The sequence below is a fragment of the Myxine glutinosa genome, chromosome 8 (assembly GCF_964187855.1).
Source record: "Myxine glutinosa chromosome 8, kmMyxGlut1.1, whole genome shotgun sequence".
NCBI lineage: Eukaryota > Metazoa > Chordata > Myxini > Myxiniformes > Myxinidae > Myxine > Myxine glutinosa.
This window is the reverse complement of record NC_136268.1, coordinates 4,190,250-4,215,335: the sequence shown is the minus strand read 5'-3', so window position 1 is coordinate 4,215,335 and position 25,086 is coordinate 4,190,250. Positions and strand designations below refer to the sequence as shown.

Below are 25,086 nucleotides of genomic sequence, written 5' to 3'. Positions count from 1 at the left end.
ACGCGCACTGAAAGGGAGTTCTCAGTTTTCACACCGGTTTCATTTTTGTTTGTTTGTTTGTCCAGGCGATAACTCAGCCATCCTTTGAGCTAGGAGCTGAAATTTCAGCACAATAGTAAGCAAGTGCTTTGGCAAAAACGTTATTTTTTGTTTTTCTTATTAATCAATTGATTGATTAGTTACTTAATTATTATCGATTAAGTACTTATTTATTTCCTTTCTCACCTGGGCATTATCTCAGACACCTTTTGAGCTAGGAAGCTGATATTTGAACATGATAGTGACCAAGTGATGTGGCTATAAAGGATATTTTTTATGTATTGATTAATCAATTAATTGATTAATTTATTTATTGATGAATGAATGAATTTTTTTATGATTAATGACTTAATTTTCAAAAAGTTACAGCTTCGGATGAAGCACTGGTGGTTTAGGTATTCTATTAGCCAATTGATTAAGAAAATATTTTATGGTCACTTTATTGATTTTAATTATGCAATTAATCAATCAATTATTGTACACCTCTCCCTCCCAATACTGTCTATATGAGCTGTACGGTGGTATTGCCGGGCACCATAGGCTCCCCGGCAATGCCACGCTGGAGGACATTTAATTATTTGGCATGGGGGTGGTGTACATTGAATGTATCTGCACTTGCTTGTTTTCTTTTTTTTTTCGTACGGGCGATATCTCAGCCATCCTTTGAGCTAGGAAGCTGAAATTTTGGCACAATGGTGAGCAAGTGCTTTGGCAAAACTGTATTTTTTGTTTTTTGACTAATCAATTAATTGATGAGTTACTTAATTATTGTCAATTAATTCGTACTGATTTATTTCCTTTCTCATCTGTGCAATATCTCAGGCACATTTTGAGTTAGGAAGCTGATATTTGGAGATGACAGTGACCAAGTGATTTGGTTGTAATGTAAAGGGTATTTTTTAATTTTTTTTATTAATCAATTAATTATTTAATTATTCGATTAATTAATTAATTTTCAAATAGTTACAGATTCGGGTAAAGCAGTGGTGGTGTAGGTATGTGTTACGTATTACCTCCCCAAACTCTGGTTACGGTGCCCCTCAGAGTCTTGGGTGGGAACACGGCAGAAAGATTTGTTATTCTGAGTGTTATAATAAACCAGGGTAAAACCACACCAATGCAATCGTAGACCAAAACAAGTAATTCTATTAAGAAATCTCAGATTCACAATAATAACACTCTTAAAGAAAGTACCATGAAAATATCACTTGCATCAAATGAACAATACATATGATTGGTACCATCATTCCCCAATGCTCTCAAAGCAACAAACTCACGATACGCAAAACTTGAGTGGAATGTAACATTCCCCAAAGTCCGTGCACTAATCCACACGCTGGGTGAAGTTCGAAGTCGTGCAGGACATTAATAAATAGGCAGGTATCAGCGCGAGTGCAGACCAAGAGCTACGAGGTGAGAGGTCAGGCAGCTGGTGGCATGGGATAACAATCCCCCAAAACGTGAGTGTAATCCACTCCTCACATCCACCAATGATTAAGCCAATATGGAAAACCAACGGCGATCAACACAATGATGTCGATATGGGAATCCCAATGACAAAACAAGATGCACCACACGGATGGCCTCTTCAAGGACAAAATGGCGTATCGGCCTGTAATGGATGCGCTTGCTCCCCCTCCACAATAACTCACGCTTGGTAATAAAACCTGACGCAGGTTTAATTGTGATCGCAAAATAGGATGATGTCGCAGGCAATCCCTTTCCTGGGAAGCCTCAACTCATTGGCGACCAATATCAAAAAAGTCCGCTCGCAGCCTCAATGCGATTCACGGCTGTATCTCTCTCATGGCCATCTCCTCTCTCTCTCTCTCTCTCTTCCGGTTTTTTTTGCCACGTCTTCCTTTTTCCTTCACAAACACTTATTTTTACCTTTTACTAAAGTCATCTCCATTTCACACAAAAATCTTAACAACAATATTACCTGAAACAAAAAATAATCTACAAGTATATAATAACAACAAAGGCGGAAGTGACGGATCCGTAACAGTATGCTATTGGCCAATTGATTAAGAAATGAATTAATTTATGATTGTCATTTATTTATTTTAATTATGCAATTAATCAATCATGGGGGCGGTGTACTTTGGGGGTGGTAATCAATCAATCATGGGGGCAGTAATCAATCAATTATTGTACACATCTCCTTCGCAATTCCGTCACAATGTGCTGTACGGCGGTTTTGCGGCAATGTAGCGCTGGAAGATATTGTCGTGTGTCCACCAAATGACAAAGGGACGGATGACAAAAATTGGTCAATGTAATGAACGTCCCGTTTAGGAATGTAGTGAACATGGCAGGGCTACATGGATGACCAAACGAGCTTTACTCCAAGGTGTTCAATCCAAAAATGACGGTGTTCTTTACACGCAAGGGAATGGAGGATAACGAACTTACCTGGGCGGTTTCCACCTGATGTCTTTGCACCTGGATAAATTAACTCAAACGACACAGGATTAAAATGTACAAAAATACTGGCTTTATTAAAGAAAATACCGCTCACAAAGAATGCACGATAAAAAAAACTATGATTCCTAAACGGGACGTCCCCACTCAGGCTCTATTACAACACAAGAGAAGAATTTACTGGAAAATAAATGTTATTTATTGTGGGCACTTAGCTCTGAGCAGCTCTTGAACCTCGTCCGGAATTGTCCAGAACCTTCGCGTCCTTTGCGGGAAACCACTCGTTGGCGCGAAGTCTGTGCGCGGAAACTGCCTTGGAGCGCAGCTCGCTCTTCCAGCCCCGAGCTCAAAACGAGCAGGCTGCACTCGTCCCACTCGCCCCCATTCATTCCCGTCGATCTTGATCACCAGCACCAATGTGCCAAGGAAAAGAAAATGTGGCTGTGCCTTTAATCCGAACCCCACACAAACAGAGCACTACAAAATGTTCACGTGTTCGTCAATGAATTCCCCCCGCGCAGGAGCGCTATGAGCTCTGACCGCTCGCCGTGAAATCCCGAAGCAGAGCGAGATATGAAATTGTGACTGTTCACCACCAAAGCCAGAAGGTCAGAGCCAGCCACAAGAAAACGAAGAAGAGAGGAGCCAAGAGGAAGAGAACTCGTGAACTTCGACCGTTCGTTGTCGAATCTCGAAAATCAGAGCCAGCCATGAGAAAATGTCACGGAGATGACCGCTCTTCACCAAACCCAGAACATGCGAGGAAATGAAGAAGCAAGAAGAGAGAAAATGTCGGGCAGAGCGTTCTTTTATACTCTGGGCTCTGACATCATCCGTGCCTACTCCACCAATCCCATTCCCATCTTGGCAGTCTTTGCACCAATCAATCCCGGACCAATCCCTGCCCTTCGGGGCGTGGCCTCACGTCCCAGCCTGTGCCTGTGTGCTCACCAAGTCGGTGTTTTCAGTGGTAGTGCTCAATGTCCTGGTTTCCTGTCACTTTTTAGTTAGTGTGTGTCTGGCAGAGCGTTCTTTTATACTCTGGGCTCTGACGTCATAGGGTAAGTGTTAATCCATGATTTCATGGTTAATCCATGTGTGGTTAATCCATGATTTCCTGGCTAGGTGTGTGTGCTGCATGTGTCATAAGGAACAGAGGAAAAATAACGGAGGCCATTACATACAGGGGATTTACCATTAATCCCTAGCTAATTAACATATCCCACCCCTCGTGATGGGATCAAAGATACGCTCTTCCATGACATACGGTCTACCGGATCCATACTTATGATACCTGAGGGTTTCTTCTTCTTCACGACACTAGGAACACACTACCTATGCAATTCTACCTGGACTGAGGTATTGCCTACTCCACACAAACGTAACAATGTTATTTATTTATTTGGCATTGAGGGGTGTACTTTGAATGCAGCTCTACTTGTTCATATTTTATTTTCTGTAATATCTGATTGGTGTCCTTTTTGTGGAATCCTTAAGACTTTATGTTGAATGTTCATGTTCAATTCTTTTATTTAGTTTGCTTCAAAATGGTGCACCAAGCCTTCTCTAAAGTTCACTCTCAAAGTGTATTTTCTCATTGCTCTTAAGTTTAGCAATAAGTCTATGTATCGCACAAGGAAAATGAAACTTGAAAATCCTTTTTGAGATGTACAGATTATATTGTGGCTTTGTTTACAGAACTTGTATCTGTCCACATTAAAAAGAAATTTCTTTTTTTATAAATCTGAATGAAACGCAAGTAAAAAAAAAAATACAGTTTTGTATATAGGTTGTTACTACTGTACTTTGTACTGTTACAAATGGTTGCACAATCAAAGATTTTTTTTTTTTTGTACACAAGGTCGAGGCTCGTGTAAGAGCTAAGATTAATCACAAAAAAACAAACTGACACATAAAACATATGATAAAGGGAGCGGGAGACAAGATGGGGAGAGAGAGGGAAGCACACAAGTACAACAGTAGAGAACAGGGACATCGGGAGATCTGTGTAAGGAAGAGGGCTGGGGGGTAGAAGGCATGGGAAAGGAGGGAGGGGGATGGGAGAGGTATAAAACACATGGACACTGCTCGGACTTCCAGGAAAGGAGTTGGTATTTCAAAAAAGTGGATCTGGGGTGAATTAACGGGGGTAGAAAAGATCAAGGTTTTGGATGGGGGGAAGATAAGAGATGGTGGTGAACAGCTGTTTTAAAGACCTGGAGGGAGGAGTGGGATTGAAGAGAGTGAGGGAGTTTGTTCCAGAGGTGGGAGTAAAGAGGAATGGAAGAGTGAAGGTGAGCAGAGAGTCTTGATTTTGGCAATTTCACCAAAAGAGGGTTGCTGGCAGATCTTGTGCGACCTGTAGGAATATTAGGGGGACAGAGCACAGAGATCTGCGAGAGATAGACCGGATAGGAGTCGGTAGAAGACCGAAAGACCACCTACCTGCCACCAGTGAGTGAATGAAAGGCCCTCACAATCAGCTTTATCGTGAGAGATTCCAATGATTCTGAAAGCTTTGGTTTCAACAGCGTGAAGCCGAGCTAGGTGTGAGGCAGGAGCACCCGCCCAGAGGGGAGAGCAGTATTCCCTTGAGCTGCAGATGAAAGCATTGCATGTGGTGAGGAGCTCAGGTGTGCCAAGGAAGGACTTCGCATGATGGAGGATGCCCAGTTGGCGACTGGCTTTGGAGGTAAGCTTGGACATGTGGTTTTCCCAGGTAAGATCTTGACATAGTGAGACCCAAAAGCTTGAGTGACAGAACTTCTTGTGGAGGATTGTTCAGAAAATAGATGGGAGGGTTGTCCAGTCGGTCTTTTCGGAGAGACATAGTAAGAGTGTGAGATTTGTCAGGATTGAAAGACATGGTCCACTTGTTTGACCAGTCTATGATTTTGTCCAGGTCTGCAGAGAGTGAGGAGGTGGCAGACTGCCGATCTGAGGGATGAGGAATGGAGCGGCAGAGAGTGGAGTCATCAGCAAAGAGATAGAGAGGATTTTCCAGAGAGTCGGAGAGATCATTGATGAAGACCAGAAAAAGCACAGGGCCCAGAACACTGCCTTGGGGAACTCCAGCCTGAACGGGAAGAGGAGATGAGAGAAACCCATTCAGGGCCACATGTTGACTATGACCAGAGAGGAAGTCCCCAAGCCATGCGTGGAGATTTTCATGGATACCAAAGGAGGAGAGTTTTGTGAGCAGAGCGGGGTGCCAGACCGTATCGAAGGCACGTAATATGTCGAGGGAGACAGCTCTGATTTCCTGTTTGGCATTAACGACCTCTATACATTGTTGAGACAGCAGAAACAGCATGACCAGAGTAGAATGACCTGGTCTGAATCCAAATTGATCCGAGATCGAGCTATTGGAGAAGAGGAAGGATGTGATGTCAGAAGGGATGATTGATTCCTTGACGTTGCTGATTATTGGGAGCAGGCTGATTTGTCTGTAGTTGCTAGGATCTGTTTTTGCACTTCTTTTGTGCAAAGCGGTGATGTTGGCTGATTTCCAAGCAGATGGCAGATGACCTTGATCAAAAGAGAGGGTGAAGAGAATAGAGAGAGGGTGAGATATAACGACAGAGCAGGATTTTAGGACCTGTGGGCTGATGCCGTCTGGTCCAGTTGCAGAATCAGAGTCGAGGTTTGACAAAAACCTCTCCACCTTGTCAGGAGAGAAGGACACAGAGTCCAGGAGCAGCTGGGTTCGACTGGGTAAGGTGGGTACAGAGAGAGAGATGGGTTTGGGACACAAGATTTTGAGGCAAACAGAGTTGAGGCATTCGGCTTTTTCACGTGTGGTGTCACCTGTGTAGCCGTTTGAAGTAAGGGAGGGGATGGAGGGGGAACAAACACCAGAAACAGATTTGACCAGACACCACCAGGATTTGGAGGAGGGAGACAGGTTGAAGAGTACAGTCTTGAGAGTAGAGAGATATTGTTTCCTGGCTCTCCTGAGGGTGGACACACGCTTATTCCTAGCTTTGTGAATTTGATCTTCCTTCAGAGTTTTCCTCATCCTCTTTGCCCCCTTATTAACAAGAGATCTCTGTTTTATTTTCTCTTCTGCCAACAAATAAATGTGTAACTTTTGTCTTTTTTTGTCATTGTTTTATTTTTTTAAGGATGACTTGGTATGCGCACTTGTCTCTGAGCTGTCTCGTCTGGGTTCAAATATTAGCTCAGCTATAAACTCTCACCCTGGTGTTTCACAGTCTGGGCCATGCATCAATTTGTGCACTACCCTTTAGATGGACGTTAAAATGTGTGTATGTCTGTTGTGATCCCACGGTGTCCTTTGTGAAGAGTACTTGTGCTATGGCTGACACCCTGGTCAAATTCCAAATTCCTGCTGTAATTACAATGCGCACTGCATCAGTGGCATTGTCGCACCATTGCAAGAACTGATGCAAACCTGGAACATTTGCCGCATATAAACAAAAAAGGTGTGAATGATTTGCGATTAATCATTCTTTTCTTGGCAAGCAGCTCCACACTTTTGGTGTAAGGAGTGGGATTTTGCTCGGGAAGCTTGTGTACACAATTGGTGAGCTGAATTTCACTTCATTTGTGTTTTACAGTGATTTCATGACGAGTGATTTCATGGGAATTCGTAATGAATATTTCATGCGTGCTGCTGCCCTGGGAACATGGACGGGAGATTTCATCACTGCTTGGATGGCAAGTACAACAAGTCAGAGCATTTAATGATGCAGAGACTCGCAAGGGTATATAGATTATATGAGGTCTTAGAATCAGTATGGACTTACTCACTCACTGATATACAGCACTATTGCAATAGCTCTTGGTATTCCTTTGGGAATGTGTGAAGCGAATAAGTTACCAAATAAATTAGTACATCCTTATATATCATGAGCAATATATTGTTACTGCTTAGCATATACTAAAAGTTATCCAGAAATTGACATTAATTTGTGTTTTTTGAACCAGTAGTCAGGTTCACTATGTCAATAAATTATATTTCGTTCAAAATCATGGTAGATTAGCAAACCTATACATTTTTGGAAAGGTTATAGCATAAGGAAACTAAAAATCAATGTTTACATTTGGAGAGATACCTGTATGGCGGCCATTTTGGATTTTCAAAATGGCCACTGTAAAATACATATTTTGTTCTATTTCTGCCTCGAATTACCCTAAAAACTTTTAAAATATACTAAACATATATTTTCAGGGACAAGGAATCCAATGAAAGTATCAAATTAGTGCTATGGGGAATGGTAAGACACGAATCAAAGGTTTTGAATTGCAAAATACTGTCTTTATATTCGCGATAAGTTGCATAATCAAATACATGTTATCATTTTGTACAGGCAGTTAATAACATCAAAATGTGTCACAATAATTCATATCACCAAACATACACAGGCAGTCAGCAAAATCATATATACACATGCAGTCAGTATAACTTCACATCTACACAGGCAGTCAATGACAAAATATACACAGGCGGTCAATGGCATCAAACATACACGATTACAGAATATGCCATTTAGAGTTCGTCATCGCTGTCCCGTGTGTCGTATCCGACAATATAGTCCGCATCGTTTTCACAGTCCGTTCCCACACAAGCAAAGGTCGGTCAAATTGATTGGCAAATCGAATTGGTCGAATGGTCGATCGAATCGAATTCGATGAATCGAATCGAATCGAATCGAATCGATCGAATGGTCGAATGGCCGATCGAAGCGATTGGTCGAATGGTCGAATGGTCGAATTGGTCGAATGGAATTGGTCGATTGGTCGAATTGGTCGAATCGAATTGGTCGGAATTGGCAAATGTAAACATTGATTTTCAGATTTTCCATGTAATAACGTTTCCAAAATGTATATGTTTGCTAATCTACCATGATTTTGAACGAAAAAACATAGTGAACCTGACTATAGCATGATACATCTGAACAAGAGGGACAAACACACAGAGTCACACACGGAGATATCTATATATGTAAAACACAGTTTGTGTGTGTGTGTGTGTGTGTGTGTGTGTGTGTGTGTGTGTGTGTGTGTGTGTGTGTGTGTGTGTGTGTGTGTGTGTGTGTGTGGTGTGTAATGTTACCGATAGACTCCTAAACGGAGAGGCTTACGTGCTTGATATTTGACATAGACATGGCCATTGAGCGTGGGACGAACATGGCCGAACTCAAAATATTTGACGATCCATATTTTTTATTCATATTTACCTCAGCGCATTTCAGCGAAGTACCCGCTAATCTCAGCCGGTTCCAGAGCAGCTCGCTGATTCGCTCAGAGCGATCACGTGATGTTCCATTCCCGCCGCCAGACTGATTCGCTCAGAGCGATCACGTGATGTTCCATCCCGTCACACGTCACTTCACCTTTTATGCGATCGTGTTTTGTATCGATTTTGTGCGATATGAATTAAAGACGTCTTTGAAACAGCTGTGAAACGTCTTTCCACAACCCTTCCGTAACCGATTGGAGCAGTTTCTTGCCGCACAAAACGAGATCCGCGAAAGCGAGTTGGTCGAGTCGTGCTGACCAAGATGGCGACATGGCGGCTTCACTTTTAACGGAGTATGAGCGTTCTATATATTTTCAATTCAGTGCGCCCGTGATTTGTGGCATAGACATGACCATTGGGCCTTCACGGTGTAATTTGTGCGAGGCTTTTGTCCGAGTGAGCTTGAGTCGAGAGGGCGAATGTACGGGTTGGGAATGTACGGGTCTCCCTTCCCCCGCCCGGCAACGCCGGTACTGGAGGACGTCACAAGATCGGTGAGTCTCCAAAATCCGCTTCGTGCTGTTGCGAATATGCAGGACTTTGTCCGATTGTTGTGCTGCTCTCCGACCATGAGAACTGCAACGTCGTTGTTGACTGGCCATCCCCTTCCCCCTCCCCCCTCTGTCCCCCCTTCCCTTCCCCCTCCACCCTACCCCCTCCACCCTACCCCTCCCCTTGTCCCCTCCCCCCTCCCCTTCTCCCCTCCCCCTCCCCCTCTCCCCTACCCCTCCCCCCTCCCCCTCTCCCCTCCCCCTCCATTTCCCCCTCCCCCTCCCTTTTCCCCCTCCCCCCTCCCCTCCCCCCTCCCCTTCCCCCCTCCCCTCCCCCTCCCCCTCCCTTTCCCCCTCCCCCTCCCTTGCCCCCTCCCTCCCCCTCCCCCCTCCCTCCCCCTCCCTTTTCCCCTCCCCCCTCCCCCTCCGCCTCCCCTCCCTCTTCCCCCCTCCATTCCCCCTCCACCCTACCCCCCTCCACCCTACCCCTTCCCCTTATCCCCTCCCCCTCCCTTTTCCCCCTCCCCTCCCCCTCCCTTTTCCCCCTCCCCTCCCCCTCCCTTTTCCCCCTCCCCTCCCCCTCCCTTTGCCCCCTCCCCTCCCCCACCCTTCTCCCCTCCCCCCTCTTCTTCCCCCCTCTTCTCCCCCCCTCTTCTCCCCCCCCCCCCCGTTCCCCTCCCCTCCCCTCCCCTCCCCTGCCCAGCAATGCCGGGTACTTCTGCCGGGTCCCCCCCCTCCCCCTCACCCCTCCCCCCTCCCCCTTCCCCCCTCCCACTCCCCCTCCCCCCTCCTCCCCCCTCCCCCCTTCTCCCCCCTCCCCCCTCCCACCCCTGCCCCCTCCCCCTCCCACCCCCACCCGCCTCCCACCCCCTCCCCCCTCCCCCCTCCCACCACTCCCCCTCCCTCCTCCCATCCCTCACCCTCCCATCCCTCACTCCTCCCCTCCCCCCTCCCCCCTCCCCTCCCCCCTCCCCCCTCCCCTCCCCCCTCCCATCCCTCACCCTCCCATCCCTCCCTCTTCTCCTCCCCCCCTCCCACCCCCTCCCCTCTCCCACCCCTCCCCCCTCCCCCTCTCCCACCTCTCCCCCCTCCCACCCCCTCCCATCCCTCACCCTCCCACCCCCTCCCATCCCTCACCCTCCCCATCCCCCACTCTTCTCCCCTCTCCCCCTCCCCGTCTTCTCCCCTCCCCCCCGTTCCCCTCCCCTCCCCCCCCGTTCCCCTCCCCCCCGTTCCCCTCCCCCCCGTTCCCCTCCCCTCCCTCTTCTCCCCTCCCCTCCCGCCTCCCTCCTCCCCCTCCCCCCTCCCCCCTCTCCCCCCTCCCACCCCTCCCCCTCTCCCACCCCCTCCCATCCCTCACCCTCCCCATCCCCCCCTCTTCTCCCCTCTCCCCCTCCCCCTCTTCTCCCCTCTCCCCCTCCCCTCTTCGCCCCTCCCCCCCGTTCCCCTCCCCTCCCCTCCCCCGCCCGGCAATGCCGGGTACTTCTGCTAGTATATATATATATATATGTGTGGAATCACGTCTCTCACCTTTAATTGTAGGGAATAACCAATCAGCTCTCACCAAATGAATTATCCCAGAAGGATGTAGGATTATCAAATAGGTGAACTCCCATGCTGTTCTAGCCAAAGAAAGTTGTGCAGCCCAAGAAAATCTGCACAAGGTAAGCCCTTTGCTGGTTCAAACCCTACTCGGGTTCCTCCACAGCTGTAAAACATTAATAAGTAGCACGGACATGCGAATCCCAATGCTACATACCCCTCAGCTGACACACCAGTTTCATCACTTGTTGGCAAATCATCAGCGACAATGCAGACAGAAACACCCACCACTGAGGCTCCCAAGTATGTACCATGTGCACGTACATTGACCTTTGACCTATTCACCTGAAAACAATACGTTTCTAGATTTTGACGAGCTCTATCAGTTGGTTAAGTTTCGTGGAGGTTGATTTCGAATTGTGAGCTGTAGGTGACTGACAAACAGACAAACAAACATACTCAGAGAGAGAACATATTTGCAAACCTTCAATTTCACAAGTAATAAGTAATATTTTAAAAATACAACCTGATATCGTTGTTATCGTTATATTGTAGCGGCTACCGCTGGGTTTTCACAATCGCCTTGCACCTATCAAGGACGCGGAGCGATCACCATGCCGGCTCGTCCAGGACGCCCGGGCAGGCTCGCCCTCAACTTGCCAGGCCGCAGCCAGGACGCTGGGCCACGCCCCCTCTCGCCTTTCCTGGGCAAACGCTCCGGGATAATATGTATATATATTGCTGCCCGATAAACGGGCTTTTCAGAGTGCCTGAGTGTTTGGTTTGATTAAAGCAACTCGGATGAATTCCAGCTTTTTGTCGCGTCCATTCTTCCGATCGACGTGGGAGCCCCAGCTCCTTCATTGGTGACCTACCGACATGGACACGGCAGTCGCCCTTAAACTGCCTACCTTCTGGGAGGCTCACGCGGCGGTTTGGTTCGCACAGGCGGATTCCCTGTTCGCCCTGCGAGGCATCACGGCCGACGACACCCGCTTCCACCATGTGGTAGCAGCGCTCGGTTCGGCCACCGCGGCCCGCGCCCTGAGCCTCTTCGAGAGCCCGCCAGCCGCTGACAAATACGGCGCGATTAAGAAGCTTCTCCTCGACGCTTTCGCCCTCCCATCGGCGGAACGCGCACGGCGCCTGCTCGACCTGCCCGAGCTCGGCGACACGCGCCCTTCCGAGCGAATGGACTACATGCTTTCACTGCTCGGCGAGCACTCTCCGGCATTCCTGTTCCGGGAGCTGTTCCTCCGTCAGCTGCCTAACCCGGTACGCCTCGCCCTGGCAAGCACGACGATCACAGATCCCCGGGCCCTTGCCAGAGAAGCCGACAAGATCTCCGCCGCAGGACAGCGCATTGCAGCGGCGACATGGGACCCACCGCCGTCCGACGCAACACCCATGGCGCCCGAGCACCCGGCACGGTCGACGACCGAACTGCCGACGCAATTGGCGGCCGCTACACCGAGCCGACCACCTCCAGCACGACGACCGGGGCCTCCACCTGACCAAGCGTGGTGTTACTATCATGCCAGGTTCGGACAGAAGGCCCGGACATGCCGACCCCCGTGCACCTTCGGCAGGCCGGGAAACGGCCGGGCCGGCGTTCATTACCAGCCATGAGCGCCGGCCACACGGGCAACTTACTGTTCATCACGGATAAAGCGTCCGGACGGCACTTCCTGTGCGACACTGGCGCCCAACTGAGCGTCATACCCGCCTCTGACCAGGACAGGCAATCCGCGGTTTGCGGCCCCTCCTTGGTTGCGGCCAACGGATCGACCATCCGCACCTTCGGCCCGCGCAACGTCACCCTCTGCTTCGGCGGCCAACGCTTTGCTTGGACGTTTGTAACCGCAAACGTGCCCATGGCTCTGCTAGGCGCCGACTTCCTCTGCGCACACGGACTGCTGGTGGACGTCCAACGGCGTCGTTTAATCAACGCCGAAACCTTCAGCTCCCTGGTATGCACATTGAGCAGCTCCGCGCCGACCGAGCTGGCATGCGCCGTCCCGGCGGCGAACGAGTTTGCTCGCCTGCTCACGGAGTTCCCGGCCCTCACGCGGCCAACGTTTTCGGCCGTCGCAGTACGGCATGGGATCGAGCACCACATACCAACCACGGGCCCGCCGGTCTACGCCAGGGCCCGCCGCCTCGACCCAGCCAAGCTCGCCGTGGCGAAGGCCGAATTCGACGCGTTGGAGCACCCCGGCATCGTGCGGCGCTCCGATAGCACGTGGGCCTCGCCACTGCACAACGTGCCAAAGCCGGGGGGTGGATGGCGCCCGTGTGGCGACTACCGCCGTCTCAATGACGCTACCACCCCCGACAGGTACCCGATCCCGCATATCCAAGACTTCTCCGCCCGTCTGGCGGGACGGGTCATTTTTTCGAAAATTGATCTCATACGGGGATATCACCAGGTACCTGTCAGGGCGGCCGACGTCCCTAAAACGGCAGTCATCACGCCGTTCGGCTTATTCGAATTCTTGCGGATGCCGTTTGGTCTCAAGAACGCGGCTCAGGCGTTCCAGCGCTTGATGGACGGCGTGCTGCGTGACCTGCCGTTCCTTTTCGTTTACCTGGACGACATCCTCGTCGCCAGCACGTCCCGGGCCGAGCACCTCCTCCACCTCCGAACACTGTTCGGGCGCCTCAGCGAGCACGGCCTCATCGTCAACCCGGCCAAATGCCACTTCGGCACGACGGCCGTTGATTTTTTGGGCCACCACATCACCAAGAACGGGGCCGTGCCGCTGCCAACCAAGGTCGAGGCCATCACCACGTTCCCGCGTCCCCGCACATTAAAGGCCCTGCAGGAATTCCTGGGAATGGTGAATTTTTATCACCGTTTCGTGCCCTGCGCTGCTCAACTCATGCGGCCCCTCTACGAAGCCCTCCGGGGCAAGCCGGCCAAGCACGACATCGCCTGGTCCGCAGCAATGGATGCGGCCTTCCAAAGCTCAAAGCGGGCCCTCGTCGACGCAACACTGCTCGCTCACCCGGTGCTCAACGCTCCCATCGCCCTCACCACGGATGCCTCCGACTACGCGGTGGGCGCCGTACATGAGCAATGGGTGAACGGGGTTTGGCAGCCACTCGCTTTTTTCAGCCGGCAGCTCCGGCCGAACGAGCTCAAATACAGCACGTTTGACCGGGAGCTCCTCGGTCTACACCTGGCCGTCCGCCATTTCCGCCACCTCCTGGAGGGCCGACCTTTCACGGCGTTCGTCGACCACAAGCCGTTGGTTTACGCCATGGCCAAGGTCACGGAGCCGTGGTCGGCCCGCCAACAGCGCCACCTCTCCGCCGTGTCGGAGTTTACCACGGACATCCGGCACGTCGCCGGCAAAAACAACGCCGTGGCCGACTGTCTTTCCCGGGCCAGCGCGAACGCGGTCCACCTGGGCGTGGACTTTGCGCTTATGGCGGCGGACCAAACCACCGACACCACGGTGCAAGCCCTCCGGGCGGCGGACACGGGCCTCCGCCTGGCCGACATCCCCTTCGCGGACACTGTCCTGCTCTGCGACGTCTCCCAAGGCCAGCCTCGCCCCATCGTGCCCGTCACCTGGCAACGCCGCGTCTTCGCCTCCCTCCACGGCCTTTCCCACCCGGGCCGGAAAGCTTCCCAGAAGCTGGTGTCGGCGCGATTCGTCTGGCACAGCCTTCGTCGGGACGTCTGCGATTGGACCAGCACCTGCACGGCCAGCCAACGGGCCAGGGTCCACCGACACACCCAGGCCCCGCTGGCACCTTTCACCGTGCCCGAACGACGTTTCGACCACGTCAACGTGGATCTGGTGGGCCCCCTCCCCCCGTCACGGGGGTTCACACACCTGCTCACCATGGTGGACAGGACCACCAGGTGGCCGGAGGCCGTTCCCCTCGTCTCCACTACCACCGCCGACGTGGCGCAGGCTTTCATCGCCACCTGGGTCGCCCGCTTCGGCGCACCGGCGGACATCTCGTCAGACCGCGGACCACAGTTCACCTCCGATCTGTGGGGCGCGGTCGCCCGCAACCTGGGGGTCAAGCTCCACCGTACTACGGCCTACCACCCCCAAGCAAACGGGTTGTGCGAGCGATTCCACTGCTCCATGAAGGCCGCGCTCATGGCCGGCCTTCAAGACGGCGGTTGGGCCGACCGGCTGCCGTGGGTCCTTTTGGGCCTCCGCACGGCCCCCAAGGAGGACCTCCAGGCATCCACCGCCGAGCTTGTCTATGGCCAGGCGCTACGCGTCCCGGACGAATTCGTGCCCGACGCTACCAGTCCCTGGTCCGCAGCTCACCAGCGCTCGGACCTCCAGGAGGCCGCCCGACGGTTTGCCCCCGTGCCAACATCCCACCACGGTGACCCCCAGTCCTACGTCCCCCCAGCACTTTGCACAGCGGAGTATGTTTTTGTGCGTCACGACGCACATCGGGGGCACTCCGGCCGCCGTACGACAGGCCCTTCCGGGTGCTGCGACGGGACGACAAGTCGTTCGTCATCGACATCGGCGGCAGGTCGGACCGGATTGCGGTGGACCGCCTCAAGCCGGCGCACGTGGACGTCGACCACCCACCACGGGTGGCCCTTCCGCCGCGGCGAGGCCGCCCCCCGTCCACGGTGCCCCCCACTCGACCGCCCACCACCACACCGGACCCCCTCCCACGACCCGCCAGGGGTCGCTTCGGCCGGGTCATCAGGACCCCCCTCAAATTGACCCTGCCGGTGCAAGTCGATTCTGGGGGGACGTGTGTAGCGGCTACCGCTGGGTTTTCACAATCGCCTTGCACCTATCAAGGACGCGGAGCGATCACCATGCCGGGCTCGTCCAGGACGCCCGGCAGGCTCGCCCTCAACTTGCCAGGCCGCAGCCAGGACGCTGGGCCACGCCCCCTCTCGCCTTTCCTGGACAAACGCTCCGGGATAATATGTATATATATTGCTGCCCGATAAACGGGCTTTTCAGAGTGCCTGAGTGTTTGGTTTGATTAAAGCAACTCGGATGAATTCCAGCTTTTTGTCGCGTCCATTCTTCCGATCGACGTGGGAGCCCCAGCTCCTTCAATATAGTCCCTTCTTTATGCAACCTTCAGGTTAGTGTCATCATTTTCAAGATGCTCTTGTATTTTATTTGAGAGGTCCCATTGTTACGCTCAGGTATTTTTTATGTCAGTCGGGTAAATAATTTTGCAGTAACCACCTGAGCAACCTGGCACGTTCCAGATTAAAAACCTCTTCCTCCTGTAATCTGTCATTTCAAACCTCTGCTTCCACATCCGTATACCCGACAACATTCCCTTGTGGGGTTGAATAGGCCAGCCGTTCTTAATGTTTGCACTGATGTGTCTACGTCGATGGTGGAAGTTTTACAAGTGGAGGCAATAACACATGTTCAGTCGTCGAGACCCTGAATTGGATGAATAAGACATGAACAGATTCCTGGGAAGATGTTAACGAATTGAACCTAAGCATTTTTCTGCACTGCTGCTGTCGGAGTTCCATTGGCAGTGCTTAACGGTGTTAACGAAGTCATAAAGCGGTTTAAATGAACTCGTTCATGCGAGGATGGTTTCATAGTACCAATCTAATGTCTCCAATCAAAGAAGAATTTTACATTTGAGTGGTTTGTGTGCTATGTCTATCTCCTTGTCTACATCCTCCTTCATGTCGATGTATGTGTATCGTCCTCTCAAATAAAAGCGGTGCTAGCGTTAAAGGGCTCTGCTGAAGAATGGTAATACAATCTTCCTTCCATTCATTTCTGGCTTGTAACACATTGTACAAAATCAGTAACGCCAAGTTGTGGTTCTCTACCCAGTGGCAGATTCAGTGTTGCAGAAGCAGCCTCGCTGCAAGGATTGAACTGGGTGGTTTGCCTTTGCCTTCCCAGTGCTAGCCAGGCCAGGAATTTGTAGTTTGTTCATGGTGCTGGTGTTAGCTCATCGACTCTTCACGAAGGACACCATGGGATCCTTAATATCATCTTACTATAATTCATCAAATGTCCGTCTGTCCGTCTGTTCCCAGGTACCGCAAAAACGTCTGAACCGATCGCAACGATATTTTGGGTGGGTAAGCCTGGGACCCCCTGGAGTAAAATAGGCTATATTGTTTTTCCAATTTTTTTCCCAATTTTTCCAATTTTTTCCCCAATTTTTCCAATTTTCCAATTTTCCAGTTTTTCCAAACACTCTGGAATAATATTTACCGATATGAACAGTGATGTGGCTTTTATTGAAATTGTACAAATGCTGTTTAGATTTTGATGATTTGCACGTGATATGATTTAACGGATGTTTACATAAATCGTTTAAAATTAAAAAAAGCCTTCAATTTCTGATATTTTACCTTTTAATTTGGGCCTCCCAATTGAAGCCCCGCCCTTGGGGTGGGTACCGTTGCTAGTACCAACTAATGACGACAGATGGGCTGCCCGGTTTAACGTGCATCCGAGCGACAACACACACAGTCATAGTGCTATTTATCAAATAATGTAAATAATGAATTTTTTGACTTAAGGCATGGACAGCCAGTTCGTGAATGACTTGGGTAAAAAAAACGACAAATGGCAAACGATGAACCAATAAATTCCATGTTCCTGCTCCACCTTCAGTCGAACGTCAGGCATCGACAGCAGGTTCGTGAAGGACTTGGACAAAAAAAAGTACCCAGTCTGAATGGTGCTTTATCCAGTCAATGGCGAAACTGCAAATGAGGAATCCGCGAATGTCACGGATGGAAACTCTTACGTCATTTTCTCATTCTCCTTTAAACTCAGTATATCTATATTTTCATTCCAAACAGCATCATTCATCATTTATCACGAATTAATACTATAATCTTAATAAATCAAAATACAATGTCAAATCACGATTGTATTGAGATATCAAACCAGCGAACCGTCGTCATCTGTTCACTTCTGGATTTGGGAGCAAGGTTCATGTCGATTGTATTGAGGAATTTCTGAAACCTCCTACCTACCTTACGACATCTGCTGGGACCCCAAAATGTTCCACAGAAGGTTATTATATACTCCTATATCCTGTTAGTAAAATTTCCAACTGTAATGGTTATTAAATATTTCGCCCTGTCATGTGACCAGATCCTCAGCTCTGATTGGTGTACGTTTGTGGGGACATACGGACAGACAAACAATATTCTAGACGGCATTACCCTACGGGTTACGCCTTAAAAAACAGAAATCACAACACAGCAGTGAAGTTACCTGTTAATACCTTTTGAGGCAAATACAGTGGTGGCCAAAAATATTGGCACCCTTGCACTTTTTTCAAATAACTCACAATTTTCTCTAAAAATAAGTTTAAATTGACAAAAATATTTGGTCTCCACAATTCTTTATTTCACTGTTAATATTACAGAACCTTTGTTTTTGATTCAGAACTTAATATATCCTTTTAAATCTGAAAATAAAAAGAAATAGCATTGACAAAATTATTGACACCCTCTACTTAATATTTGGTAGCACGGACTTTGGACAAAATAACTACAGTCATGCGCTTCCTATAGCCATGAATGAGCTTCCGACACCTCTCTACTGGCAGCTTGGCCCACTCTTCTTGTGCAAACTGCTCCAGTTCTCCCAGATTTGAAGGTGCCTTCTCCCAACTGCTGTTTTCAGATCTCCCCACAGGTGTTCAATGGGATTTAGATCTGGACTCATTACTGGCCACTTCAGAACAGTCCAGCATTTTGTCTTGAACCATTCTTGGGTGCTTTTTGAAGTGTGTTTGGGGTCATTGTCCTGCTGCAAGACCCCTGACCTTTGACGGAGACCCAGCTTTCTGACACTGGGTTGAACATTGCACTGCAAAATGCCTTGATAATCTCCTGATTTCATGATGCCATGCACACATTCAAGGCACCCAGTGCCAGAGGCAGCACAGCAACCCTAAAACATCACTGAACTTCCTCCATGTTTGAATGTAGGGAAGGTGTTCTTTTCTTTGAAGGCTTCATTTTGTTTTCTGTAAACATAGAGATGATGTGCTTTACCATAAAGCTCTAATTTGGTCTCATCTGTCCACAGGACATGCTCCCAGAAGGATTTTGGCTTGTTCAGGTGTGTTTTGGAAAAACTTCTGTCAGGCTTTCTTAGCAGTGGGGTCCTTCTGGGTCTCCTACCATAGAACCCCATTTCATCGAGTTGGTGACTGATGGTGCGAGTTGAAACTGTCATACCTTGTATCTGAAGGTCAGCTTGAATGTGTTTGGCAGTTGATTGAGGTGCTTTCTCCACCTTTTGAACAATCCTTCGCTGCAATCGTCAATGAAGCTTTCTCTTGAGGCCACGTCCAGGGAGGTTGGCTACAGTGCCATGGGCCTTAAACTTCCTGATAACATTGCGTACTGTGGACACAGGAACATCAAGGTCTCTGGAGATGGACTTGTAGCTTTGAGATTGTACATGCTTGGCTACAATCTTGTGTCTGACCTCCTCAGGCAATTCTCTGGTTTTCTTTCTTTTCTCCATGCTCATTCTGGTACACACAGTGACACAAAACAGCAGAATGGCTCCTTTCTCTCTTCAAACTGGTTGAATGAGTGATTTCTATATTGCAGGCACCTGCAACTCACCACAGGTGAGTTAAATTCCAAAGTAAAGAAGAATCACCTGCTTGAAATCTAATTATTTCTAACATGTGTAACTGGTGGTTCTGCGGATGTCTTCTGATACCTCAGGGAGATCGATACCCCTGCCTTGCATAACCCCAGGTCACCTGTGGGCAAGGTGTATTACCTGTCAGCCAGGATAACCTACCAGGGTAACGGTCCGCAGCCATGCGGTTTAAATGGCAGATGGCTCTGCACATCTGGTGGATGAGAGTCCAGTCGACTCCAACAGTATTGGTGGAAGAGGGTGAATTCCCCAACGGCCAGCGGAGGGACGGAGAGGAGTGGCGACCCCCGTGTATACCACACACTTACCCGTGTGTACCAGCCATAGAAAGGCAATGCCATCATTGTCCGAGGAGACTCGACATCATACTTCTAACAACTTCTAAAAGGTACAAATACTTTTGTCCAGGCCATTTTAGGATTTCTGTGTGGAATAAGCTAAGATTTAGTATTATTTTCAGCTTTTTTTGTTTTGTTCCTCTGCAAACCAAAGAAATACATTTGTGGATACAAAAATATTTTTTTATACCAAAAGAAATACATATGTGGATATCAAATTTTTTTCATTTCAACAATTTTTTGGAAGAAATGGTGCACTATTTGAAAAAAGTGCAAGGGTGCCAATATTTTTGGCCACGACTGTACTTCCACTCCTCCTGTTTATGTTCTGCCTCCTGTTTTGGAGGAATTGCAGAGTGTCTGCTCGGGTATGAAATGTGTAATAAATAGAACGTTTGTTGTTGTTGTTGTTGTTGTTGTTGTTGTTGTTGTTTTAACCATTACCCTGATGCGCAGGGGAAGGTTAGATGCGAAAAACACAAATAGCATGCTTTGCTGTAATCCTGCAGTTTGGCTCGCATGGAGATGCGAAAGGCTTGCCGAGCGTAGCAGGCATCGATGAGTTAGTTCGGACCGTGATTGACCCATCCATCCTTTCACAGAACCCCAGGCACAAGTAGTCGGTGAGCAATAGGACGAACCAGCTGGGAATGTGATATTTTGCCCGTAGCGCGTCGTTGTGTCCAAGTTGACCTCCTCTAGGACCTCTGAATCCATCTCCGCTGCGGTGAAGATAACACGGTTGCTTGTCGAGCAATTTTTGTGATTTGCTGTTTTAATCTCGCTACCTTGTACCCTTTATGGCGTGAAGGACGATTAATATTTGTGTGAATATTTCTCATCCAGGTCACCGACATGATGCTGCAAGACTCCTTGTATCCGCACTGGGCCAAGGCACCGCGGGATCTTTGGAAGAAAACTTATCACCGGATTGTTCTGTTCTGGTGAATATTGAGCAACCACCCTGGTTTTTTTTCCACTCACCCCTCATCGTTTATTACCTCTTCCACCAAAGGTGGACGGAGGTTATGTTTTCACCTCTGTCTCTCTGTCTTGTTGCCTGGATATCTGAGAGGATATCTCAAAAAGTTAGACAGATTTAGACAAAACTTGGTGGACAGCTCGGGTGTGTGAAAAGGCCGAATTCATTTGAACTTTGTGAAGATCCGGATCTTGATCCGATAATTTTCAAAACCAAATTCGATTCGATTGGATTTGGTGTATTCTATTTAATTTTGGTGAAGATCTGAATATGGATTCGGATTTGATAATTATTTAATTTTGTAAGTGACTCTTCACCATTGAGAGATATGGCTAACACCGATACATAGCACGATATCTCAAAAGCTTATGGGCGGATTTGGACGAAACTTGGTGGACAGATTCGGTGTGCGACAAGACCGAATCGATTCAATTTTGGTGAAGAACTGGACATGGATTCGGATTTGAGAATTATTTAATTTTGTAAGTGACTCTTCACCATTGAGTGATCGGGCGAACACCGATACATAGCACGATATCTCAAAAGCTTATGGGCAGATTTGGACGAAACTTGGTGGACAGATTCGGTGTGCGACAAGACCGAATCGATTCAATTTTGGTGAAGATCTGAATATGGATTCGGATTTGAGAATTATTTAATTTTGTAAGTGACTCTTCACCATTGAGTGATCGGGCTAACACCGATACATAGCACGATATCTCAAAGGCTTACGGGTGGATTTGGACAAACCTTGGTGGACAGATTGGGTGTGTGACAAGACCGAATCGATTCAATTTTGGTGAAGATCTGAATATGGATTCGGATTTGAGAATTATTTAATTTTGTAAGTGACTCTTCACCATTGAGTGATATGGCTAACACCGATACATAGCACGATATCTCAAAAGGTTATGGGTGGATTTGGACAAACCTTGGTGGACAGATTGGGTGTGTGACAAGACCGAATCGATTCAATTTTGGTGAAGATCTGAATATGGATTCGGATTTGAGAATTATTTAATTTAGTAAGCGATTCTTCACCATTGAGAGATATGGCTAACACCGATACATAGCACGATATCTCAAAGGCTTATGGGTGGATTTGGACAAACCTTGGTGGACAGATTGGGTGTGCGACAAGACCGAATCGATTCAATTTTGGTGAAGATCTGAATATGGATTCGGATTTGAGAATTATTTAATTTAGTAAGCGATTCTTCACCATTGAGAGATATGGCTAACACCGATACATAGCACGATATCTCAAAGGCTTATGGGTGGATTTGGACAAACCTTGGTGGACAGATTGGGTGTGCGACAAGACCGAATCGATTCAATTTTGGCGAAGATCTGAATATGGATTCGGATTTGAAAATTATTTAATTTTGTAAGTGACTCTTCACCATTGAGAGATCAGGCGAAAAGCGATATATAACATTGTTAAAAAAGTTATGGACGAGTTATGACAAAACTTGGTGGACGAGCTGGTTAGGTGACAACATGAAGCATATTCGATTTTGGTTCAGGTGCGAATCCAGATTCGGCCTATCGGTGGAAACGCAATGTAAACTTCTCAGACTGGTGGAGGTATGATCTCCACCGAGTGCCGTTCTCGTTTATTGATTTGTTCACTCGGTCAAAGAGTTGTATACTTTATATTGAATGTTGTACAGTATTTGCACAAGAGTGGTGGGACGGATTGGCAAACACGGTCTAGTCAATCAGGAATGAGTTGGAAGCTAAGCTTTTGCTGCGTCCTCTTTGCTCTATGTTCAGTGGGTAATTTAAAAGTTCGAACCTTTGTTGAGGCATGCCGAATAATTATCCAAAAATGACCCTGAAGACCATACCACGTGGCAGCACAGTGCAGATAACACTCATTTAATTGGTCTTTCAAATGAAATTCCGAACGCATTGAAATAAATCGTGAATTATAATTGTTGTTGTTTTTTTTGTCCTTGGAAGGATCAGCCAAAGGATAGTTAGACAACCTGACAGAGACTAAGTATTCGTTCTGCTGCTGACCTGCTGCTGCAGCTAACTCCACAATGGAATGTCTCTTTGAACCCGAAGCAGACATCAGCACATGCTTACCACTCCTGATGAAGCAGACCTCAGCACATGTTTACCACTCCTGATGAAGCAGACCTCAGCACATGTTTACCACTCCTGATGAAGCAGACCTCAGCACATGTTTACCACTCCTGATGAAGCAGACATCAGCACATGTTTACCACTCCTGATGAAGCAGACCTCAGCACATGTTTACCACTCCTGATGAAGCAGACATCAGCACATGTTTACCTCTCCTGATGAAGCAGACATCAGCACATGTTTACCACTCCTGATGAAGCAGACCTCAGCACATGTTTACCACTCCTGATGAAGCAGACATCAGCACATGTTTACGACTCCTGATGAAGCAGACCTCAGCACATGTTTACCACTCCTGATGAAGCAGACATCAGCACATGTTTACCTCTCCTGATTAAGAAGACATCAGCACATGTTTACCTCTCCTGATTAAGCAGACATCAGCACATGTTTACCACTCCTCATGAAGCAGACATCAGCACATGTTTACCTCTCCTGATGAAGCAGACCTCAGCATATGTTTACCACTCCTCATGAAGCAGACATCAGCACATGTTTACCACTCCTGATGAAGCAGACCTCAGCATATGTTTACCACTCCTGATGAAGCAGACCTCAGCATATGTTTACCACTCCTGATGAAGCAGACCTCAGCATATGTTTACCACTCCTGATGAAGCAGACCTCAGCACATGTTTACCACTCCTGAGGAAGCAGACATCAGCACATGTTTACCTCTCCTCATGAAGCAGACATCAGCACATGTTTACCACTCCTCATGAAGCAGACCTCAGCATATGTTTACCACTCCTGATGAAGCAGACCTCAGCACATGTTTACCACTCCTGATGAAGCAGACCTCAGCATATGTTTACCACTCCTGATGAAGCAGACCTCAGCACATGTTTACCACTCCTGATGAAGCAGACATCAGCACATGTTTACCACTCCTGATGAAGCAGACATCAGCACATGTTTACCACTCCTAATGAAGCAGACATCAGCACATGTTTACCACTCCTGATTAAGCAGACATCAGCACATGTTTACCACTCCTGATTAAGAAGACATCAGCACATGTTTACCTCTCCTGATTAAGAAGACATCAGCACATGTTTACCTCTCCTGATTAAGAAGACATCAGCACATGTTTACCTCTCCTGATTAAGAAGACATCAGCACATGTTTACCTCTCCTGATTAAGAAGACATCAGCACATGTTTACCTCTCCTGATTAAGCAGACATCAGCACATGTTTACCACTCCTCATGAAGCAGACATCAGCACATGTTTACCACTCCTCATGAAGCAGACCTCAGCACATGTTTACCACTCCTGAGGAAGCAGACATCAGCACATGTTTACCACTCCTGATGAAGCAGACATCAGCACATGTTTACCACTCCTGAAGAAGCAGACATCAGCACATGTTTACCTCTCCTGATGAAGCAGACATCAGCACATGTTTACCTCTCCTGATGAAGCAGACATCAGCACATGTTTACCTCTCCTGATTAAGCAGACATCAGCACATGTTTACCACTCCTGATGAAGCAGACCTCAGCACATGTTTACCACTCCTGATGAAGCAGACATCAGCACATGTTTACCTCTCCTGATGAAGCAGACATCAGCACATGTTTACCACTCCTGATGAAGCAGACATCAGCACATGTTTACCACTCCTGATGAAGCAGACCTCAGCACATGTTTACCACTCCTGATGAAGCAGACATCAGCACATGTTTACCACTCCTGATGAAGCAGACATCAGCACATGTTTACCACTCCTGATGGAGCAGACATCAGCACATGTTTACCACTCCTGATGAAGCAGACATCAGCACATGTTTACCACTCCTGATGAAGCAGACATCAGCACATGCTTACCACTCCTGATGAAGCAGACATCAGCACATGTTTACCACTCCTGATGAAGCAGAAATCAGCACATGTTTACCACTCCTGATGAAGCAGACATCAGCACATGTTTACCACTCCTGATGAAGCAGATATCAGCACATGTTTACCACTCCTGATGAAGCAGACATCAGCACATGTTTACCACTCCTGATGAAGCAGACATCAGCACATGTTTACCACTCCTGAAGAAGCAGACATCAGCACATGTTTACCTCTCCTGATGAAGCAGACATCAGCACATGTTTACCTCTCCTGATGAAGCAGACATCAGCACATGTTTACCACTCCTGATGAAGCAGACATCAGCACATGTTTACCACTCCTGATGAAGCAGACATCAGCACATGTTTAC

General features: G+C 48.4%; 1 protein-coding gene across 7 annotated transcripts in view; it reads left to right on the top strand.

Moving 5' to 3' along the window:
* TMEM117 (transmembrane protein 117) overlaps positions 1 to 25,086 on the top strand; it is a 159,353-nt gene that overhangs the window by 37,956 nt on the left and 96,311 nt on the right. For all 7 annotated transcript variants that reach the window (XM_068124019.2, XM_078782878.1, XM_078782877.1 and 4 more), the window contains 2 exons: positions 7,044 to 7,143; positions 20,582 to 20,679. In XM_068124019.2, the coding sequence (XP_067980120.1) occupies positions 7,044 to 7,143; positions 20,582 to 20,679 (198 nt within the window). The remainder of the gene's footprint in view (positions 1 to 7,043; positions 7,144 to 20,581; positions 20,680 to 25,086) is intronic.